The 18035-nt window shown below is 42.6% G+C and overlaps 1 protein-coding gene across 4 annotated transcripts in view; it reads left to right on the top strand.

Moving 5' to 3' along the window:
• The window catches only part of ADAD1 (adenosine deaminase domain containing 1), a 220649-nt gene that overhangs the window by 24193 nt on the left and 178421 nt on the right, over positions 1 to 18035 (top strand). For all 4 annotated transcript variants that reach the window (XM_075849715.1, XM_075849716.1, XM_075849714.1 and 1 more), the window contains exon 2: positions 10850 to 11026. In XM_075849715.1, the coding sequence (XP_075705830.1) occupies positions 10855 to 11026 (172 nt within the window). In that variant the 5' untranslated portion in view covers positions 10850 to 10854. The remainder of the gene's footprint in view (positions 1 to 10849; positions 11027 to 18035) is intronic.

Genomic DNA, 18035 nt, shown 5'->3' with positions numbered 1-18035 from the left:
CCCACAAGTGACCCCATTTTGGAAACTGCACCCCTTGAGGAATTAATCTAGGAGTGTAGTGAGCATTATGACCCCACAGGCGTTTCATACATTTTATTAGAATTGGGCAGTGAAAATAAAAACAATCCTTTTTTTCTTCAATATGACGTACCTTTAGCTCAAAATTTTTCAATTTCTCAACAAATAAAGGAAACAAAGAACCCAACATTTGTAAAGCAACTTCTCCAGAGTATGGCAATACCCCATATGTGGTTATAAACTGCTGTTTGAGCGCACAGTAGGGCTCATAAGGGAAGGAGCGGCATTTGGCTTTTGGAGTACAGATTTTGCTGGATTGGTTTCTGGGCGCATGTGGGACCAAAACAGTGGAAACCCCCCAGAAGTGACCCCATTTTGGAAACTACACCCCTCAATGCATTCACCTAGGGGGTGTAGTGAGCATGTTAACCCCGCAGGTGTTCTGTAGAAATTAGTGTGCACTCGATGTTGCAGAGTGAAAATGGGATGTTTTCCATAGATATACCAATATGTGGTGCCCAGCTTGTGCCACCATAACAAGACAGCTCTCTAATTATTAAGCGGTGTTTCCCGGTTTTAGAAACACCCTACATGTAGTCCTAATCTTTTGCCTGGACGTTTGACAGGGCTCAGGAGTGAAAGAGTACCATGTAAAATTGAGGCAATTTACAAAGTATTGGTTCTCAATTGCAGGGCTCAGATATGAAATAATAAAAAGAAAGTGACCACATTTTGGAAACTACACCCCTCAAGGCATTTATTAAGGGGTGTAGTGCGCATTTACACCCCACAGGTCTTTTCTATAAATGATTGCGCTGCGGATGGTGCAAATTAAAAATGTTAATATTTTTCCATATATATGCCATTTCAGTGGCAAATATGTTGTGCCACCTGAGAGACACACCACAGAAATTGTTAAAAGGGTTCTCCCGGGTATGGCGATGCCATATATGTGGAAGTAATGCGACTTTTTGATCACTTTTTATGCTATTTTTTTGGGAGGACATGGTAACCAAAAAAAAACAACGCAATTTCTGGCATAGGTTTTTTTTTTTGTTTTTTTTTTTTTTAATTCAGCGTTCACCATGCGTTATAAATTACATGCTAACTTTATTCTGCGGGTCATTACGATTTCGGCGATACCTAATTTATAGCACTTTTTTATGTTTTACCATATCTTTTTAACTTTTTTGTTGACTGAGCTGTATTAGGGCATGTTTGTTTGCGAGACGAGCTATATTTTTAGAGGTACCATTTTTGGTTACGTGCGATTTTTTTTAATCACTTTTTATTCCAATATTTGTAGGGCAAATTGACCAAAAAACAAATTCTGGTATAGTTTTTTAAATTAGTTTTTTTTATGCTGTTCACCGCGTGCAATAAGTAATATAATATTTTTATAGCTCTGGCCGTAACGGTCGCGGCGATACCAAATTCGTATGGTTTTATTATTTTTTTTTATTTTTTCAATCCAAAATTTTTGTTTACACTTTTTTTGAAGGTTCAACTGTCAGATTTTTATGTTTTTTCTAATACATTGCACTACCTACGTAGTGCAATGGATTAGATCTGTCAGTTATTTACTGACCGCAAGCCGATTAGGCTTGGCCTCCCGGGGGGACCTAATTGGCTTCCGTACTGGCAGAGCAGGAGGCCATTGTGTCTCCTGTTGCCATAGCAGCATCGGTAGCCTTGATTGCATGGCAGGGCTGGCGATACCTAGCAACCGCGAAGATGCAGCGATCGCTTTCAATCACTGCATCAAAGGGGTTAATGGCAGGGATCGGAACTATCGCCAGTTCCTGCCCTTACAGGTGGATGTCAGCTGTAACATACAGATGACATCCACCGCTGATGACGCCGGCTCAGCTCCTGAGCCGGCGCCATCTTGCTGTCGGCTATGGAAGCCGCCGGGCGGGTCCCGAACGTCTTCTGTGCTAGGCAGACCGGGAGGCCAGTATTAGGCCTCCGATTGCCATTGCAGCCACCGGAATTTCATTGCCGGGGTTCCAATGAGCTGCAAACGCCTTAAATGCAGTGATCGCATTTGAGCGCTGCATTTAAGGGGTTATTGGTGGGGATTGAAGGTAATTTCGGTCCCCGCCATTACAGCCGGATGTCCGCTGTAAGATACCGCTCAGATCCAGCGATGATGGCACCGACTCCGCTTCTGAGCCAGTGCCACGCATTTGGCGTATGGATACGGCAAAATGCGGGAAGCACTAGCTTTCCATGGCGTACCCATACGTCCAATGTCGGGAAGGGGTTAAAAGCTATTGTCGCTGCAGAAATTTACATTGTCCGTTAACGTTGGACATTATCTGCATTTGTCTGAGTTCCAAATTAATGAATGTTCTTTCACTGATGGATCTGAGAGAGGCCGGCCGGCTGGAGAAAGACCGTGACACGCAGCGTCAGTGTTCAAACAGTCTCTGCCCTAGGGGGCGGATCCATCTTTATTTATAGGAAAATGAGAGTAGGTGGTACCCTCATACTTGCAAACATAAACATTCTAAATATGATAATATCCCAAAACTCCCAATCTCCTCTTTAGTACATACATCTTTAGCCATAAGAAATACAATGTCAGCACGTTTTCTCACGTTGCCTTTGTAACAGCTGAATGCAAAGCCATAAACCAAATGACTTAGAATAGAATATCCATCCCCCCTGTGGGCTGTTGTCAGCAGATCTTTGAGCTCCAGTGACAACTGTCCATCCATGTGACGCAATTTAGGTTTACACATATAAAGATATTAAAATATTTTTGACACTCTGTACACCTTTTTTAAAGGGATTTTTAAAAAAAAAATAATTCCATGTTTTAGGTGTTAACTCCATCCCTCCACAGCCGGTTTTTGGATTTTCACTTTAGTTTTTTCCTTCGCACCATGCAAAAGCCATAACTTTCTTTTTTTTCTTTCCGTCACTATAGCCGTATGAGGGTTTGTTTTTGTTTTTTGCAGGGTGCGTTGTAGATTTTCACGGCACCGTATATTGTACCATATAATGTAGTGGGAAATTGATTAAAAATACTTTGTGGGGTGGAATAAGAAAAAAAAACAAGATTCCTCAACTTCTTAGGGGGGGGGGGTTGTTAGTTTCTACGGCGTTCACCGTGTGTTAAAAACGGCATGTTAACTTTATTCCGCGGGTCACCACAATTACGTTGATACCAAATTTATATATATATATATATATATATATATATATATATATATATATATATATAATTAAAAAAAATATTATTTTGATTTTACTACTTTTATAATGAAAAAAATGGTTAAAAATAAATTGAGTTTTGTCGCCATATTCTGGGAGCCATAACTTTTTTTTTTCCATAGATTCTGATGTATTTATTTTTTACGCCATTCACTGTTGACAGTTTGTATGTTTATGGATACACGATACCAGTTATGTTAATTTTTTTATTTTTTATATTGCACTTGGGGAAAAATGGGAGAAGTTGTTTTTGTTTTTATTTTTACTTTTTTATTAAATATATTATGCTGGAAGCTTCAATCGCGTTGTGGGGGGGGGGGGGGCCGTTGCAACGTTACAGGTGTCAGCCCCTTGCTTCTAACTACTTAGGAGTCGTGGTCACTACTGACCGTGGCATCTAAGGGGTTTAATGAATGGGGTCCCGCTCGTTAGGGTATGTGCAAACGCAAACTCAAAAACGTCTGAAAATACGGAGCTGTTTTCAGAGAAAACAGCCTCTGATTTTCAGGCGTTTTTGAAGCTGAAAATTATGCTTTTTTTTTTAATTTGGAGCTTCTTTTGAGGCGTTTTTCATAGTGTTCAATGGAAAATTTGCTTCAAAAAGTGACACGCTACTACTTTTTACGGAGCGTCTTTATACGCTCCGTTTTTTAAAACAGGCAGAAAAAGACGCCCTGTATGAACTAAATGCTGTTTTTCCCATTGATATCAATGGGCAGATGTTTGTAGGCGTTCAGCTTCCGTTTTTTTCAGTCGTTTTTCGAGGCGTAAATTCCCCGAAATACGCCTTAAAACACTGTGTGAACATACCCTTACACTGAAGTGTCGGCTGTAAGAAACAGCTGACAAGCTCGTTCTGTGGAACGGGCTCAGCCCATGAGCCCGCTCGATAAAAGCCCCCACCCCAACACCTGATGTGCGCCGTATATACTAGTCCTTCTCAATGAATTAGAATATCATCAAAAAGTTAATTTATTTCCGTAATTCAATTAAAAAAGTAAAACTCCTATATTATATAGATTCATTACATGAACGTGATCTGTTTCCAGCATTTTTTTTCTTTTAATGTTGATGATTAAGGCTTAGGCCCCATGCACAAGAACGTGCTTTTGAGGCCGCAATTCTCCCGAAAATCCACTGGAGAATTGCGGCCCCATTCATTCCTATGGGGCCATGCACACGTCCGTGGTTTCCAGGGTTCGTGCATGGCCCCGAAACCCGGACCGCAGAAAGAACGGGCAAGCCTTATTACGGCCGTGTTCTGCGGTCCGGGCTCATTGAAAATAATGGCCACGTCCATGTGCACAGCCTGCGATTTGCGGGCGGCTCGCGGCTGACACTCCATGGCCGGTCGACCCGAAAATCACAGCCGTGCACATGGCTACTGTCGTGTGCATGAGGCCTAACCGTTAATGAAAACCCAAAATTTAGTGTCAGAAAATTAGAATATTATATAAGCCCAATTTCAAAAATGATTTTTAATACAGAAATGTTGGCTTAGTGAAAAGTATGTACAGTATATACACTGAATACTTCGTCGGGGCTCCTTTTGCATGAATTACAGCATCAATGCGGCGTGGCATGGAGGCGATCAGCCTGTGGCACTGCTGAGGTGTTATGGACGCCCAGGTTGCTTTGATAGCGGCCTTCAGCTCGTCTGCATTGTTGGGTCTGCTGTCTCATCTTCCTCTTGACAATACACCATAGATTCTCTATGGGGTTTACGTCAGGCGAGTTTGCTGGCCAATCAAGCACAGTGATACTGTGGTTATTAAACCAGGTATTGGTGTGGGCAGGTGCCAAGTCCTGCTGGAAAATGAAATCAGCATCTCCATAAAGCTTGTCAGCAGAGGGAAGCATGAAGTGCTCTAGAATTTCCTGGTAGACGTCTGCGCTGACTCTGGACTTGATGGAACACAGTGGACCAACGCTGTTGCTCAGTGGTCCAAAGTCCTGTTTTCAGATTAAAGTAAACTTTGCATTTAATTTGCAAATCCAGGTCCCAGAGTCTGGAGGAAGAGTGGGGAGGCATCAATCCAAGTTGCTTGCGGTCCAGTGTAAAGTTTCCACAGTCAGTGATGGTTTGGGGAGCCATGTCATCTGCTGGTGTTGGTCCACTGTGTTGAAATCCAGAGTCAGCCCAGCCGTCTACCAGGAAATTTCCAGCACTTCATGCTTCCCTCTGCTGACAAGCTTTATGGAGATGCTGATTTCGTTTTCCAGCAGGACTTGGCACCTGCCCACACTGCCAATAGTACCAATACCTGGTTTAATAACTACAGTATCACTGTGCTTGATTGGCCAGCAAACTCGCCTGACCTAAACCCCATAGAAAATCTATGGGGCATTATCAAGAAGAAGATGAGACACCAGACCCAACAATGCAGACGAGCTGAAGGCCGCTATCAAAGCAACCTGGGCTTCCATAAGGGTATGTTCACACGTAGTTAACAAAAACGTCTGAAAATCCAGAGCTGTTTTCAAGGGAAAACAGACCCTGCTTTTCAGACGTTTTTTGACCAACTCGCATTTTTCGCGCCGTTTTCGCGGCGTTTTTTACGTCCGTTTTTGGAGCTGTTTTCATTGGAGTCTATGAGAAAACAGCTCCAAAAACGTCCAAAGAAGTGTCCTGCACTTCTTTTGACGAGGCTGTATTTTTACGCGTCGTCGTTTGACAGCTGTCAAACGACGACGCGTAAATAACAGGTCGTCTGCACAGTACGTCGGCAAACCCATTCAAATGAATGGGCAGAGGTTTGCCGACGTATTGGAGCCGTATTTTCAGACGTAAAACGAGGCATAATACGCCTCGTATACGTCTGAAATTTGGCCGTGTGAACATACCCTAACACCTCAGCAGTGCCACAGGCTGATCACCTCCATGCCACGCCACATTAATAACACCTCAGCAGTGCCACAGGCTGATCGCCTCCATGCCACGCCGCATTGATGCTGTAATTCATGTAGAGTCGGAGCCCCGACTAAGTATTGAGTGCATATACTGTACATGCTTTTGAGTAGGCCAACATTTCGGTATTAAAAATATTTTTTGAAATTAGGCTTATAAAATATTCTAATTTTCTGAGACACAAAATTTTGGGTTTTCATTAATTGTTAGCCATAATCAACATTAGAAGAAAAAAATGCTGGAAATAGATCACTGTGTGTAAGGAATCTATAGAATGAGTTTCACTTTTTTTATTGAATTACTGAAATAAATGTTAATTTTTGATGATATTCTAATGCGTTGAGAAGGACTAGTATACGGTGGATGACGCTAAGGGAGTTAAACAACTTTCAAATTGACTTATATTAAAGATTTTCTTTACTTTTTACAATACAGCTTCTATTTATTTTGTTTACATAGAATCTTTATAGTTTTCGATCCGTCTGTTCCATCAGTTCAGCTGTACTGATAACCTGGCTGAATGCTGGTCCTGCGTGTCTTTGACACACAGGATCCAGCTAATATTAATCATTAGATGTGATCATCATTATCTGGATCCTGCCTGACAGACCTGTACGTCCAGCTTTCAGCCGAGCTGTCAATCCTGCTGACCTGACAGATCGGCCTTAGGGTATGTGCACACGTAGTGTTTACGGCCCGAAAAACGGCTGAAAAATCGGAAGCAGAACGCCTCCAAACCTCTGCCCATTGATTTCAATGAGAAAAACGGCATTCTGTTCCGACGTGGCGGTTTTTATGCGGCCGTTATTCAAAATGGCCACGTAAAAAAAAAAAACTGCCGCGAGAAAGAAGTATATGTCACTTCTTGAGCGGTTTTTGGAGCAGTTTTTCATTGACTCATAGAAAAACAGCTCCAAAACCGGCCGTAAACAACGCTGCGAAAAACGCGAGTGGTTTAAAAAAACTTCTCAAAATCAGGAGCTGTTTTCCCTTGATAACAACTCATGTATTTTCAGACGTTTTTGAGATTGTGTGTGCACATACCCTTAACGGCAAGATACGACTTCTGGATCGGCCTGCTCTCGAGTACTCTTCAAGAGGAATTAGTCAATCTATCTCAACTGAACTCCAAAACGTCCAAATGTATCTGCAAAGCTGCTCTTGACAAGGCCCACCTGGTGGTGAGGGTTTCTGCTTCCTCTGTTGCCATTCGCTTGACCACCTGGCTTAAGGCTTGGTCTGCTGTTTCAGCCTCCAAGCTCTCCCTGACTTCTTTACCCTTTTCTGGGCCTTGTCTCTTTGGGCCTAGGTTGGACGAGGTTATCTCGGAAGCCACGGGTGGTAAAAGCGCCCATCTTCCTCGGAATTGACTACCCCTGCCAAAAAGGCCGGTCAGCGTTTTTTCTCCTTTTGTGGTTTCTCACCACCACTTCCTTCAGGCCACAGACCAAGCCCTCCCGACGCCCCCGACCTCCACCTGCACAGATTGGAACGGGCAAGGCCACTTCAGCCTGACGGTGCGCCCCCACTCGACTTGCCTCGGGTGAGGTACAGATTTCTGCACTTTAAGGACTTCTGCTCTCTCACATTTCGGATACCTGGGTTCAGGAGGGGGTTTCTTCGGGATACAAAATTTAATTTGCCAGCCTCCCTCCAGAGTGCGCCTTTCAATCCGCTGCTCCACAGTACCCAACCAGGGCCGCAATTTGTTTTTTCGAGCAACCGACTCTGCTTTATCAGGGGGTCATCATTCCGGTCCCCTTAAACCAAAGGTTCTGGGGTTTTCATTCCAACTTTCTGGTCCTCCCCAAAAAGGACGGTTCGGCCCATACTGGATCTCAAGCGCCTCAATGTGCACGTTTGGGTTCGTCCTTTTCGGGTTGGAATCTCTCAGATATGTAATTTCGTCTATGGAACGGGGAATTTCTTTCTACTCTTAACATGGACGCAAATCTACACGTCCCTATCTGCACTTACCACCAACGCTTCCTGCGTTTCTTGGTACTGTCTTGTCATTACCAATTTGTGGTCTTTTATCTTTGCCCTGGCTACAGCCCAGCGAGTGTTCACAAAAGTTCTGTGTCGTGATGACACTCCTTAGCACCAGCGGGGTGTCGGTCACTCCGTACCTGAACGACATCCTTATAAAAATCTCCCTCCAAGGGGGAAAACGAGAGGGCCCTCCAGCTTACTCTGAGCAATCTCAGTCAGTTTGGTTGGATCATCAACCGGTCCAAGTCTTTCCTATCTCTTTCACAGCAGATCAGGATTTTTGGGGGTCGCCTTCGACACTCGCTCGGCGAAGGTTTCCCTTTGTCTGGAATGTATTGTTTCTTCTTCAGTGTGGGATTCATTCCCTACAGATGGCTGTGCCGACCTCACTCCGCTTCTGTGTGCTGTTGCTCAAGACCATGGTGGCCTCTTTTGAGACTATATTCCATTTGCGCATTTCCACACGTGTCCCCTACAGCGTGCGGACCTCTCCCGGTGGGACAGATCCTTGCAATCTCTGGATCTAACAACTTAACGAAAGGGGAAGGAGAGTGGGAAAAGGATGTGACTGTTGAGGATTAATAAAAGAATGAAAAAAATTAATTTTTATTAATAAATGGATTAAAAAAGTCCAATGTAGTATGACCTTAAAAGTGCAGATGTCCCCTATTTCTCACTAAGGATTACACATCCGAGTATAACATGAGCATGTGCCTATTGGCCACAATTTGAATGTACCCTTGTCCCAAAGTGGCTGTGCAATGATCTGAAGGCTGTCTAATAGAACTGTGATCTGTGAATTAGACTGCACTGATAATTCAGTAATGTATACACTGTGACTAGAAATCGCTATTCCATTGATAATAATATGTCTGTAATAAATGTACATTAAGTGCCTGACATGCAGCCACAGTCTCTTCACCGGGCTGTATCAAAGCCCAGCAGTGGAGAGGCCCCACCGGGTAGTGGTGGGATGCATACCACACAGCAGCGTCGTCCACACAGCTGATGCTCTGCTCGGGAACTCCAGCGATACCAAACCCCTGAATTGACCAAATATGGACGTCGGGAGCAGTGCTGGAGTCCCGAGCAAAGCGCTTGCTGATGCTCTGCTCGGGACTCAAACAATAGGCAATGTGATAGCCCCTTGCGGTCATTTTCACGAACAGCACATGAAGCAAGTGCTCAGTCACGTGAGGCCGTGTCGGAGCGTCATCACTTTTAGAAAGGCTCCAGCATTTCCTGAATCATTCATGAGGTTTGAATTGCACCATTTAGCACTGAATTTTTAATTAAAGTTACTTTGTTTCACATAAATCTAATATTGCATTGCATAATGGATAACCCCGTTTAAGACCAGAACGTCCTCTTTAGCACGCATCTATCATCGTACATGGAAGGCTTACCTTGGTTGGTGTTAGGATCGCAAGCTTCCCCTACATGTGTTTTGCGGTTTGGATCTCTGTTTAGCTCTCCGCTCCCTGAAGGGGCAGTTATCTGCCCTTTCCATTTTGTTTGGTCGCCCGTTGGCATCTAAAGCTGACCTTAAAACTTTTTTTGCAGGGGTTGGCTCATGCGGTCCCTCCTTATCGCCCTCCAATTTCCTTGAATCTTGATTTGGTCTTGGATGTCTTGCAATCAACTTCATTTGAAACTTTAGGAGAGGTCTCTCTTTGTTCTGAAAAGTGATTTTTCTGGTTGCGGTGACCTCCATCCGTAGGGTCTCGGAGTTGGTGGCGCTCTCTTGTCATTCTCTGTTTCTAACTCTTCTCCACGACAATGTGGTGCCTAAAGTGGTTTTGGCCTTCCGCATGTGACTCATGCAACACGTTGTATTCCTATTGACCTCCGCTATCACGCAAATAAAAGACTTGGTTGCTGGTTTTTCCGGAAACCGCCAAGCTTGTTTTGCTAGGCTGTTTCCAGAACTCCCATGGAAGTTACAGAAGTTGCGGTTACAGAGTTACAGTTTTTGGAGCTCTACGCAAACATTGTCGTTTGTTGTGCTACGTTGTTTCCGGAACTCCCATCCACTTCTTCTATGGGAGTTTCAGTGTGGTAAAACGCATTTAGCTGTTTCCGAAGAAACCCAGTCAGATAGTGGCCAAAGCCCAGCGGCAGAAGGAAGGATGGGGGTTAGTGGACCCCGTCTTAAAGATAGGTGCTGGACACAGAGGTGCCTAATTTATTAAGAGGCGCACAACTCTTAAATTAGGCGCCTCTCTGGCTTTCCCTGCTACAAGCTGAAGTAGATTTACGCTATAATTTAAATTATGGTATTCAGCAAAGCTCCACCCACTTTTTTGTATAGCGCTACGAGCGGCGCAAATGCCTAAAATGTCCCAAAAATTTTTGGAGGCAAATTTCGACTTTTGAGGCACTTGTGACTTTTCTACACCAGAGAACCAACGTTGAAACAATAATAAATTCCCCCTTAGCACCTATAAATGGTTAACCCACTTTACTGCCCTCTGAACTGTTCAGGGATGCTGTCTGCTGCTCCTGCAGTCCTTTTGAAAATGCTGTGGTACAGGAATCCTGTCAGTCACTAGGTCTCTTTCAATCCGTGTTGCCGCAATAACGTTCGACCATGTATTTATTTTGCAGTTTTACATAATTATATTGATCTTTTCATTTATAATTACCAGTCGATTTAAAGGAAATATAATAAATGTTGGCAGATAATATTTTTAGTTTTTCTTGTTGCAGATAAAATGGCGGGCGCTAATTACTGGAATCAAACATCTACGTTTCCCAGCTTTGCTCAGATGTTAAAGAAAAATTTGCAGATTCAGGCATCGACTTCTGTGAGCCAGTCTACAGCATCAGCACCTTCAACTTACTGTGAAACGCGTGATGGAGTTGCCAAAGTTACTCCAATCACAGGTTGCATTTCAGTCCCAAATTTTAGTGTGTCTGGTTTTTTTTTTTGTATTTTTTTATTGGGTTAAAGTAATATGTGGAAAGGAAGCTGGTATAAACTTAAAATACATCTTTCTACCCTTGGGTCAAATTCAGAATTAGATTTAAAGTCTATCTCTAATCTCGCAGCAATGTGGAGGACATTCTACAGCATTAATGAGCAGTGTAGCTGAGAATTCAGCACTGACTGGGGTGAGAAATAACACTTGCCAGGAATCTGTAGCATGTCTGTGAGTCTTTTTCATTCTGCTCCTACTCCCATCCACTCACCATAGACTTGTGTGGGAAGCATGTCTGTGTCTGACTCACTCTACTACCTCTTCTTTCTCCCCCTCTCCATAGACTTCATTCCCTGCCTGCTAGTAGAAGAGGCAAAACCCCACTTCCTGTAGTCTGTCTCCTCTGCTCTCTAAATAGGGAAGGAGTTTGTTTGACAACAAGCTAATTATAAGAAGGGAGACACCTAGTGGCAGTAACTTCACATAGAATTTTGCATGGACAAAACAACTAAATTTTAACAGTAATTTCCATAATTGACATATCCGGTATACTATTAGATTAGCATAACTTGTTTGAAAAGTTAGTATCCATTTAAAGGGGAGGGTGTTTCCCTTTTTGTAATTATTCATTATCATGTAGATCCCAATGTAAGAGGGAAAGTCATAAAAAACAAAGTGATCAATACTTTATATTGTTTTTTTTTTAATGCTAATCATTGTTTCTGGCCAGCACAAAATAAATTGTTGGTTGAAAGGCGTTGACCCACATCAACTTTTATTTTTTAATCTTTATTAACGACCTGTTCAAGCTATTTAAAGAGAACCTTTCACCTGCCCACACATGTGCAGCTGAGTGAACTGTCAAGGGGGCGTGTCTCTGCTACAGAAAGTGCAAGAATGGAAGAGGAGAGCGCGCATGCCCTCTTCTCTCGAGCTCTTACACTGTCAGTAGCAGAGACACGCCCCCTTGTCAGTTTGGCAGACAACTACAAGATTGTGTGATCTCTCTTTTTTTTCAAAAAAATTCATTATTTGCAAAGTTATGTGCATTTTTCTAAATATGCTAATTTGGCTATACTTACCAAATTGGAGGTAACTCTTTCTCTTCACTCTGGGCGGTGTAATGTTTTCTGTATGACGCTGTCCAATCCGCATTATACAGTTCTCCTTTTCCCAGCCCAGCAACACAGCGTGATCATATAGTATACAGCTTCCATTCACGACTGTGTTTTCAACTGGTGATACCTCTGGTTGTTTCACAGCTAGACTGGACTGCGATCCTGGTGCCATATGAAAGATTAGAATCTCATCTTTCATATGCCACCAGAACCACTATTCTAGGTGGTCCACAGATGGAGATATGGCTATTTGACGTGATCCCCCTTCCCTCCAGCCTCAGTCTCTCACACTGTGTGAAGCAGCTTTTCATACTAATAGGACAGCGTCAGAGGCTGTGAGGTAGCTCCACCTCAGGAGAATCGCTGGTGTTGACGCCCATTTGTGTAGTATATCCTCATTTGCATATTTAGAAAAAAAAGCTCATAAGTTTTAAAATACTAAACTTTTGGACACCAATTTCACTAGTATTATCAGTGTGACAGCGCCTATTAGATTAGCTAGGAGATTAAGCATTGCTACACTAGTGTCAGATCCTCTATAAAGCGTAGCTAAACTTTCGCAAAAAAAAAATAAAATGTAAACTGCTATTATGTGAATACATTACTCCTAGCAATTTTTTTCACTTCAAAGTACCTTTTTTGCAGCTTTTTTTTCTTGTGAAATAGTCCACATCTATTTTCTCACGCTTCCAGCTTCTGGCCAGTTGCTAGGGGCGTGTCTTACTGTTTGTGATGTTTGCCAGTACTGTATGCAATATTCAATCTGCCCATAGTTCCCATCATGCACCTCAACAGCCAGCCAATCAGGAAAACCAAAGGTCCTTTTGCAGCACAGTTGTCTTTGCATCTAACATCTTGGATTTACCATATCAGACACATCTTCTCTACCATACCAATGCTAAGTATCTAAAGTTGGTTTTATAAAGTATCTGATAGCACTCGGATAAATAACTCCTCGCATCTTCCTGCATTTTTTTTCCTGCCTGCTCTCACTTCAGCCATACACTATGAGGTACAATATGGTCTGTACACAGTATATATACTATAAAGACAGCTCTGTATACGCTATACAGTATATACTATAAGAACAGCCGTGTACAGCACTGTATAGAGTATACATACACTATAAAAATCGGCTGCCTAATACAGTAGCATTTTAGATAATGAGATTTTTAAAGTCTCATGTACACGTTGCTGTTTTGTCCACGCGTAAATTGACGACTATTTTTGGTGCGGATGTTCCCTGTGTATTTCACCTCTTTCAATGCGAAGGGTGAAATTCTATCAAACATAAACACAAAAAACGCATATCCACGCACTGAAATCCAAACTAAAATATGCAAGAGTCCGTGCAGATTTTTTGCACAGATTTCAGTGCGTATACCTGTGGATTTTGATGTGGATTCTCCACATCTAAATACACTATGTGTGTAGGTACCCTTAGCCCTAATGCACACAACCGTGTGTGCTGCATGAGTCCCGTCCATGATCCGTGGCAAAGATAGGACATGTTCACAACTTCAAAAAGGTCCAACGTTTCAATCCCACATTGGGATCTTTCTCAAGCAATGTGGGTGGGATTGAAACGTTGCACCTTTTTGAAGTTGTCTGAATAAACCAATTTTATACTTTGAACTTTCGAGTGCTGCAAGATTTTCTTCGTGTGTGTGTGTGTATATATATGTATGTATGTATGTATGTATGTGTATATATATATATATATATATATATATATATATATATATATATTCCCTAGGACCTGGATTACTTGCTTGGCACCCAGACTTTACAAGCCTTCTTTGTAAATGCTGACATTATATATATATATATATATATATATATATATATATATATATATATATATATATATATATATATATATGTGTGTGTGTGTGTACGCACACAAATATATATTTCTCATAACCTACTGTAGTATTTATGGGAGCTGTGGCTATTTGGAAGGAGTATAGCAGTACAATTCGAAATATAGTAACCTGCTATGTGTGCAGGTTCTTTACAGTGGGTGCACGAGCTGCAAAGGCGCGCACTGCTCTTTGAGAAGAAGCGCAGGTCTGGCGCCGCCTACCTGTCCCCTCTTCCCCCTGTTCACAGTACTATAATCGGCAGCAGCAGAGCGCAGGGAGGAGAATGACAGCTCTGCTGCTGTCCGGACTATTGTATTTTATGAGAGGCGCTTCCCTAGCAGAAGTGCTTCCCTAGCAGAAGTGCAGGCAGGGGCGTACCTAAAGGCTCATGGGCCCTGGTGCAAAAGTTCAGCTTGGGCCCCCCCTTCCCCGCAACTACTTTATGGCCGATGTCTGTGGCCCACCTATAACTTACGGGAAGATGAGAAAGGATGAACCTCCTATTTAATTCTGTAGTAAATTTATTTTTAAAAGATTCTAGTGACCGTTCCCATTCTGGTGTGCACCACCTATTGGATTCATAAATGTTGTGAGTATGGGAAGAGAGGGAAATAGAGCAGGACTGATCAAAGTCGCCTTCATTTATTTTATTATTGATACCGACTGTTGTAGGGAAAGGATTTAATTGTGCAAAGTCCCCTTTTCCTTGACTGCACAATAACTACTAATTAATAATGTATTTATTTTTTTATGGTATTTTTACATTTTATTGTTTTTTGTGCTTTTATTGCTTTATGTATAGCAAGTATTATTTATATTGTTCAGATCCCTTTAACAATTTTCGTCAATGGGAAAAAGGAGGGAGTGCTGGGCTTAGTATTATAACTGTGACTTAGTTCAAGATTCACACAACATAATACTGCAACCAGTATTAAGCAATCAGCTGGTATACCAGGAGAGAGTGAGTCTCCTGGTTTATGGACGTGTAAATAACGATCTTTAATAGCTTTTAACACTGCAGAAGCAGATTCAATATCAGTATACCAGGAGAGGGAGTTGTGTGCGTCCAAACTTTTTGTGTTTAAAATCCCAGCATCGTCGCTGCAGGACCTGTCAGTCGAGCAGCAAGACTGGGATTGTAGCTGTCACTGTGCTTAGGCAGGAACAGCTACCAGTTCGCAGGCACACCCCACCGAACGGAGGGGTCGAGAGCGCAGGCTGTATTGTGCCCGCAGTGTTCCGAGCATAAATCTCAAAGTGTCAGCCTCGTGTGCCGTGACATCATCGGCACTCGACCGCGCGGCTTAAGCAGACCGTATCGCCGCTCACTCTCTCGGTCCAGATTTGAGCCCAGCAGTAAGATATTTTAATATTATATATATTATATATATTTAACAGGTGCTATTTTACGATTTGTCTGTGTCTTTCATGGGCAGTGAACTCTGAGGTGATAACTACAATACTGTGAGCGTGCACTGAGCTATGCACAGCAGAACACATTTATATTTATATTTATATATATATATATATATATATATATATATATATATATATATATACACATACACATACAGTGAAGGAAATAAGTATTTGATCCCTTGCTGATTTTGTAAGTATGCCCACTGTCAAAGTCATGAACAGTCTAGAATTTTTAATTTTACCAGTGAGAGAGATTATATAAAAAAAAAAACAGAAAATCACATAGTCAAAATTATATATATTTATTTGCATTGTGCACAGAGAAATAAGTATTTGATCCCCTACCAACCATTAAGAGTTCAGCCTCCTCCAGACCAGTTGGTGGCCATTTGCATTAGAGTCGTGCACGAGCCGGGAGAAATAATGTTAGCACAAAAATCGTGCTAACCGGCTTATAACTAATTTGAATTTGAAACAATCCCTGATGATGTGTCACATCCATTAGTGACATTGAAACGCGTAGGGTTGGAATAATTTGTTCAGCAGGTGGTCTCAGAGTTTCCTAGTAGCGGTCTGTTAACAGGACTGTTTTCAGATCCTTTCTCTTTGACCACATGCTGTGAGCCTGGTGGGCTGGAACAATCATTTTTCAGCAAGTAGCTGTCAGGGTTGTATACTATAAGAGGAGATCTTGGTCTACACTTGGGAAGTTTAATAGACCATCTCCTACCCCTGACCACTTGTCTGAGCCTGAACATATGTCTAATTCGGCTACATGAGCCATATTTTAATACTTTATCATTAAAATCTATTTTAAATCGTTCTAATCAGGCAGTAAACAGACCAGTTACACGCTCCAAATCAACTTAGTGCCTGCATTAAAGACAGCTGTCTTAAATGGTCATCTGTATAAAAGATTCCTGTCCACAGACTCAATTAATCAGTCTGACTCTAACCTCTACAACATGGGCAAGACCAAAGAGCTTTCTAAGGATGTCAGGGACAAGATCATAGACCTGCACAAGGCTGGAATGGGCTACAAAACCATAAGTAAGACGCTGGGTGAGAAGGAGACAACTGTTGGTGCAATAGTAAGAAAATGGAAGACATACAAAATGACTGTCAATCGACATCGATCTGGGGCTCTCACCTCGTGGGGTATCCTTGATCCTGAGGAAGGTGAGAGAGAGCTCAGCCGAAAACTACACGGGGGGGGGGGGGGGGGGCCTGTTAATGATCTCAAGGCAGCTGGGACCACAGTCACCAAGAAAACCATTGGTAACACATTACGCCGTAATGGATTAAAATCCTGCAGTGCCCGCAAGGTCCCCCTGCTCAAGAAGGCACATGTACAGGCCCGCCTGAAGTTTGCAAATGAACATCTGGATGATTCTGCGAGTGATTGGGAGAAGGTGCTGTGGTCAGATGAGACTAAAATTGAGCTCTTTGGCATTAACTCAACTCGCCGTGTTTGGAGGAAGAGAAATGCTGCCTATGACCCAAAGAACACCGTCCCCACTGTCAAGCATGGAGGTAGAAACATTATGTTTTGGGGGTGTTTCTCTGCTAAGGGCACAGGACTACTTCACCGCATCAATGGGAGAATGGATGGAGCCATGTACAGTCAAATCCTGAGTGACAACCTCATTCCCTCCACCAGGACATTAAAAATGGCTCGTGGCTGAGTCTTCCAGCACGACAATGACCCGAAACATACAGCCAAGGCAACAAAGGAGTGGCTCAAAAAGAAGCACATTAAGGTCATGGAGTGGCCTAGCCAGTCTCCAGACCTTAATCCCATCGAAAACTTATGGAGGGAGCTGAAGATCCGAGTTGCCAAGCGACAGGCTCGAAATCTTAATGATTTACAGATGATCTGCAAAGAGGAGTGGGCCAAAATTCCATCTAACGTGTGCAAACCTCATCATCAACTACAAAAAACGTCTGACTGCTGTGCTTGCCAACAAGGGTTTTGCCACCAAGTATTAAGTCTTGTTTGCCAAAGAGATCAAATACTTATTTCTCTGTGCACAATGCAAATAAATTATATATAATTTTGACAATGTGATCTTTTTTTTTTTTTTTAATATAATCTATCTCTCACTGGTAAAATTAACCTAGCCTAAAAATTCTAGACTGTTCATGTCTTTGACAGTGGGCAAACGTACAAAATCAGCAAGGGATCAAATACTTATTTCCTTCACTGTGTGTGTGTGTGTGTATATATATATATATCTATTTATATCTATCTCTTTTCACTTTCCCTGGCAAGTGGAGGGAAGATAAGACAGGACGGCAGGGTGCTTGCGGGGGATGGAGCAGTCCTAGTCTTATCTGATGCTAATTAGCAGCCCAGATTACAGTGTCCTGAGAGTATTTGCCGGAGGGAAGGGGGAGAATCACTCAGTGACAGAGACCAGTGCGCGCAAGAAAATTCATCCTAATGACGGGGAAGTAAGCGAACACCAGTGCATACAAGTCCATCACTGCAGTCTGACACAGCGCGGAGTGCGGCAGTGTGATTATCCTGGCTCATCCTTAGTACAGCCCAGTCAGCGTGTCTCTTAGGGGC

This window comes from Rhinoderma darwinii, chromosome 1, assembly GCF_050947455.1.
Source record: "Rhinoderma darwinii isolate aRhiDar2 chromosome 1, aRhiDar2.hap1, whole genome shotgun sequence".
Lineage (NCBI taxonomy): Eukaryota > Metazoa > Chordata > Amphibia > Anura > Rhinodermatidae > Rhinoderma > Rhinoderma darwinii.
The sequence above is the reverse complement of the archived record's forward strand: the minus strand, read 5'-3'. Positions and strand labels throughout refer to the sequence as shown.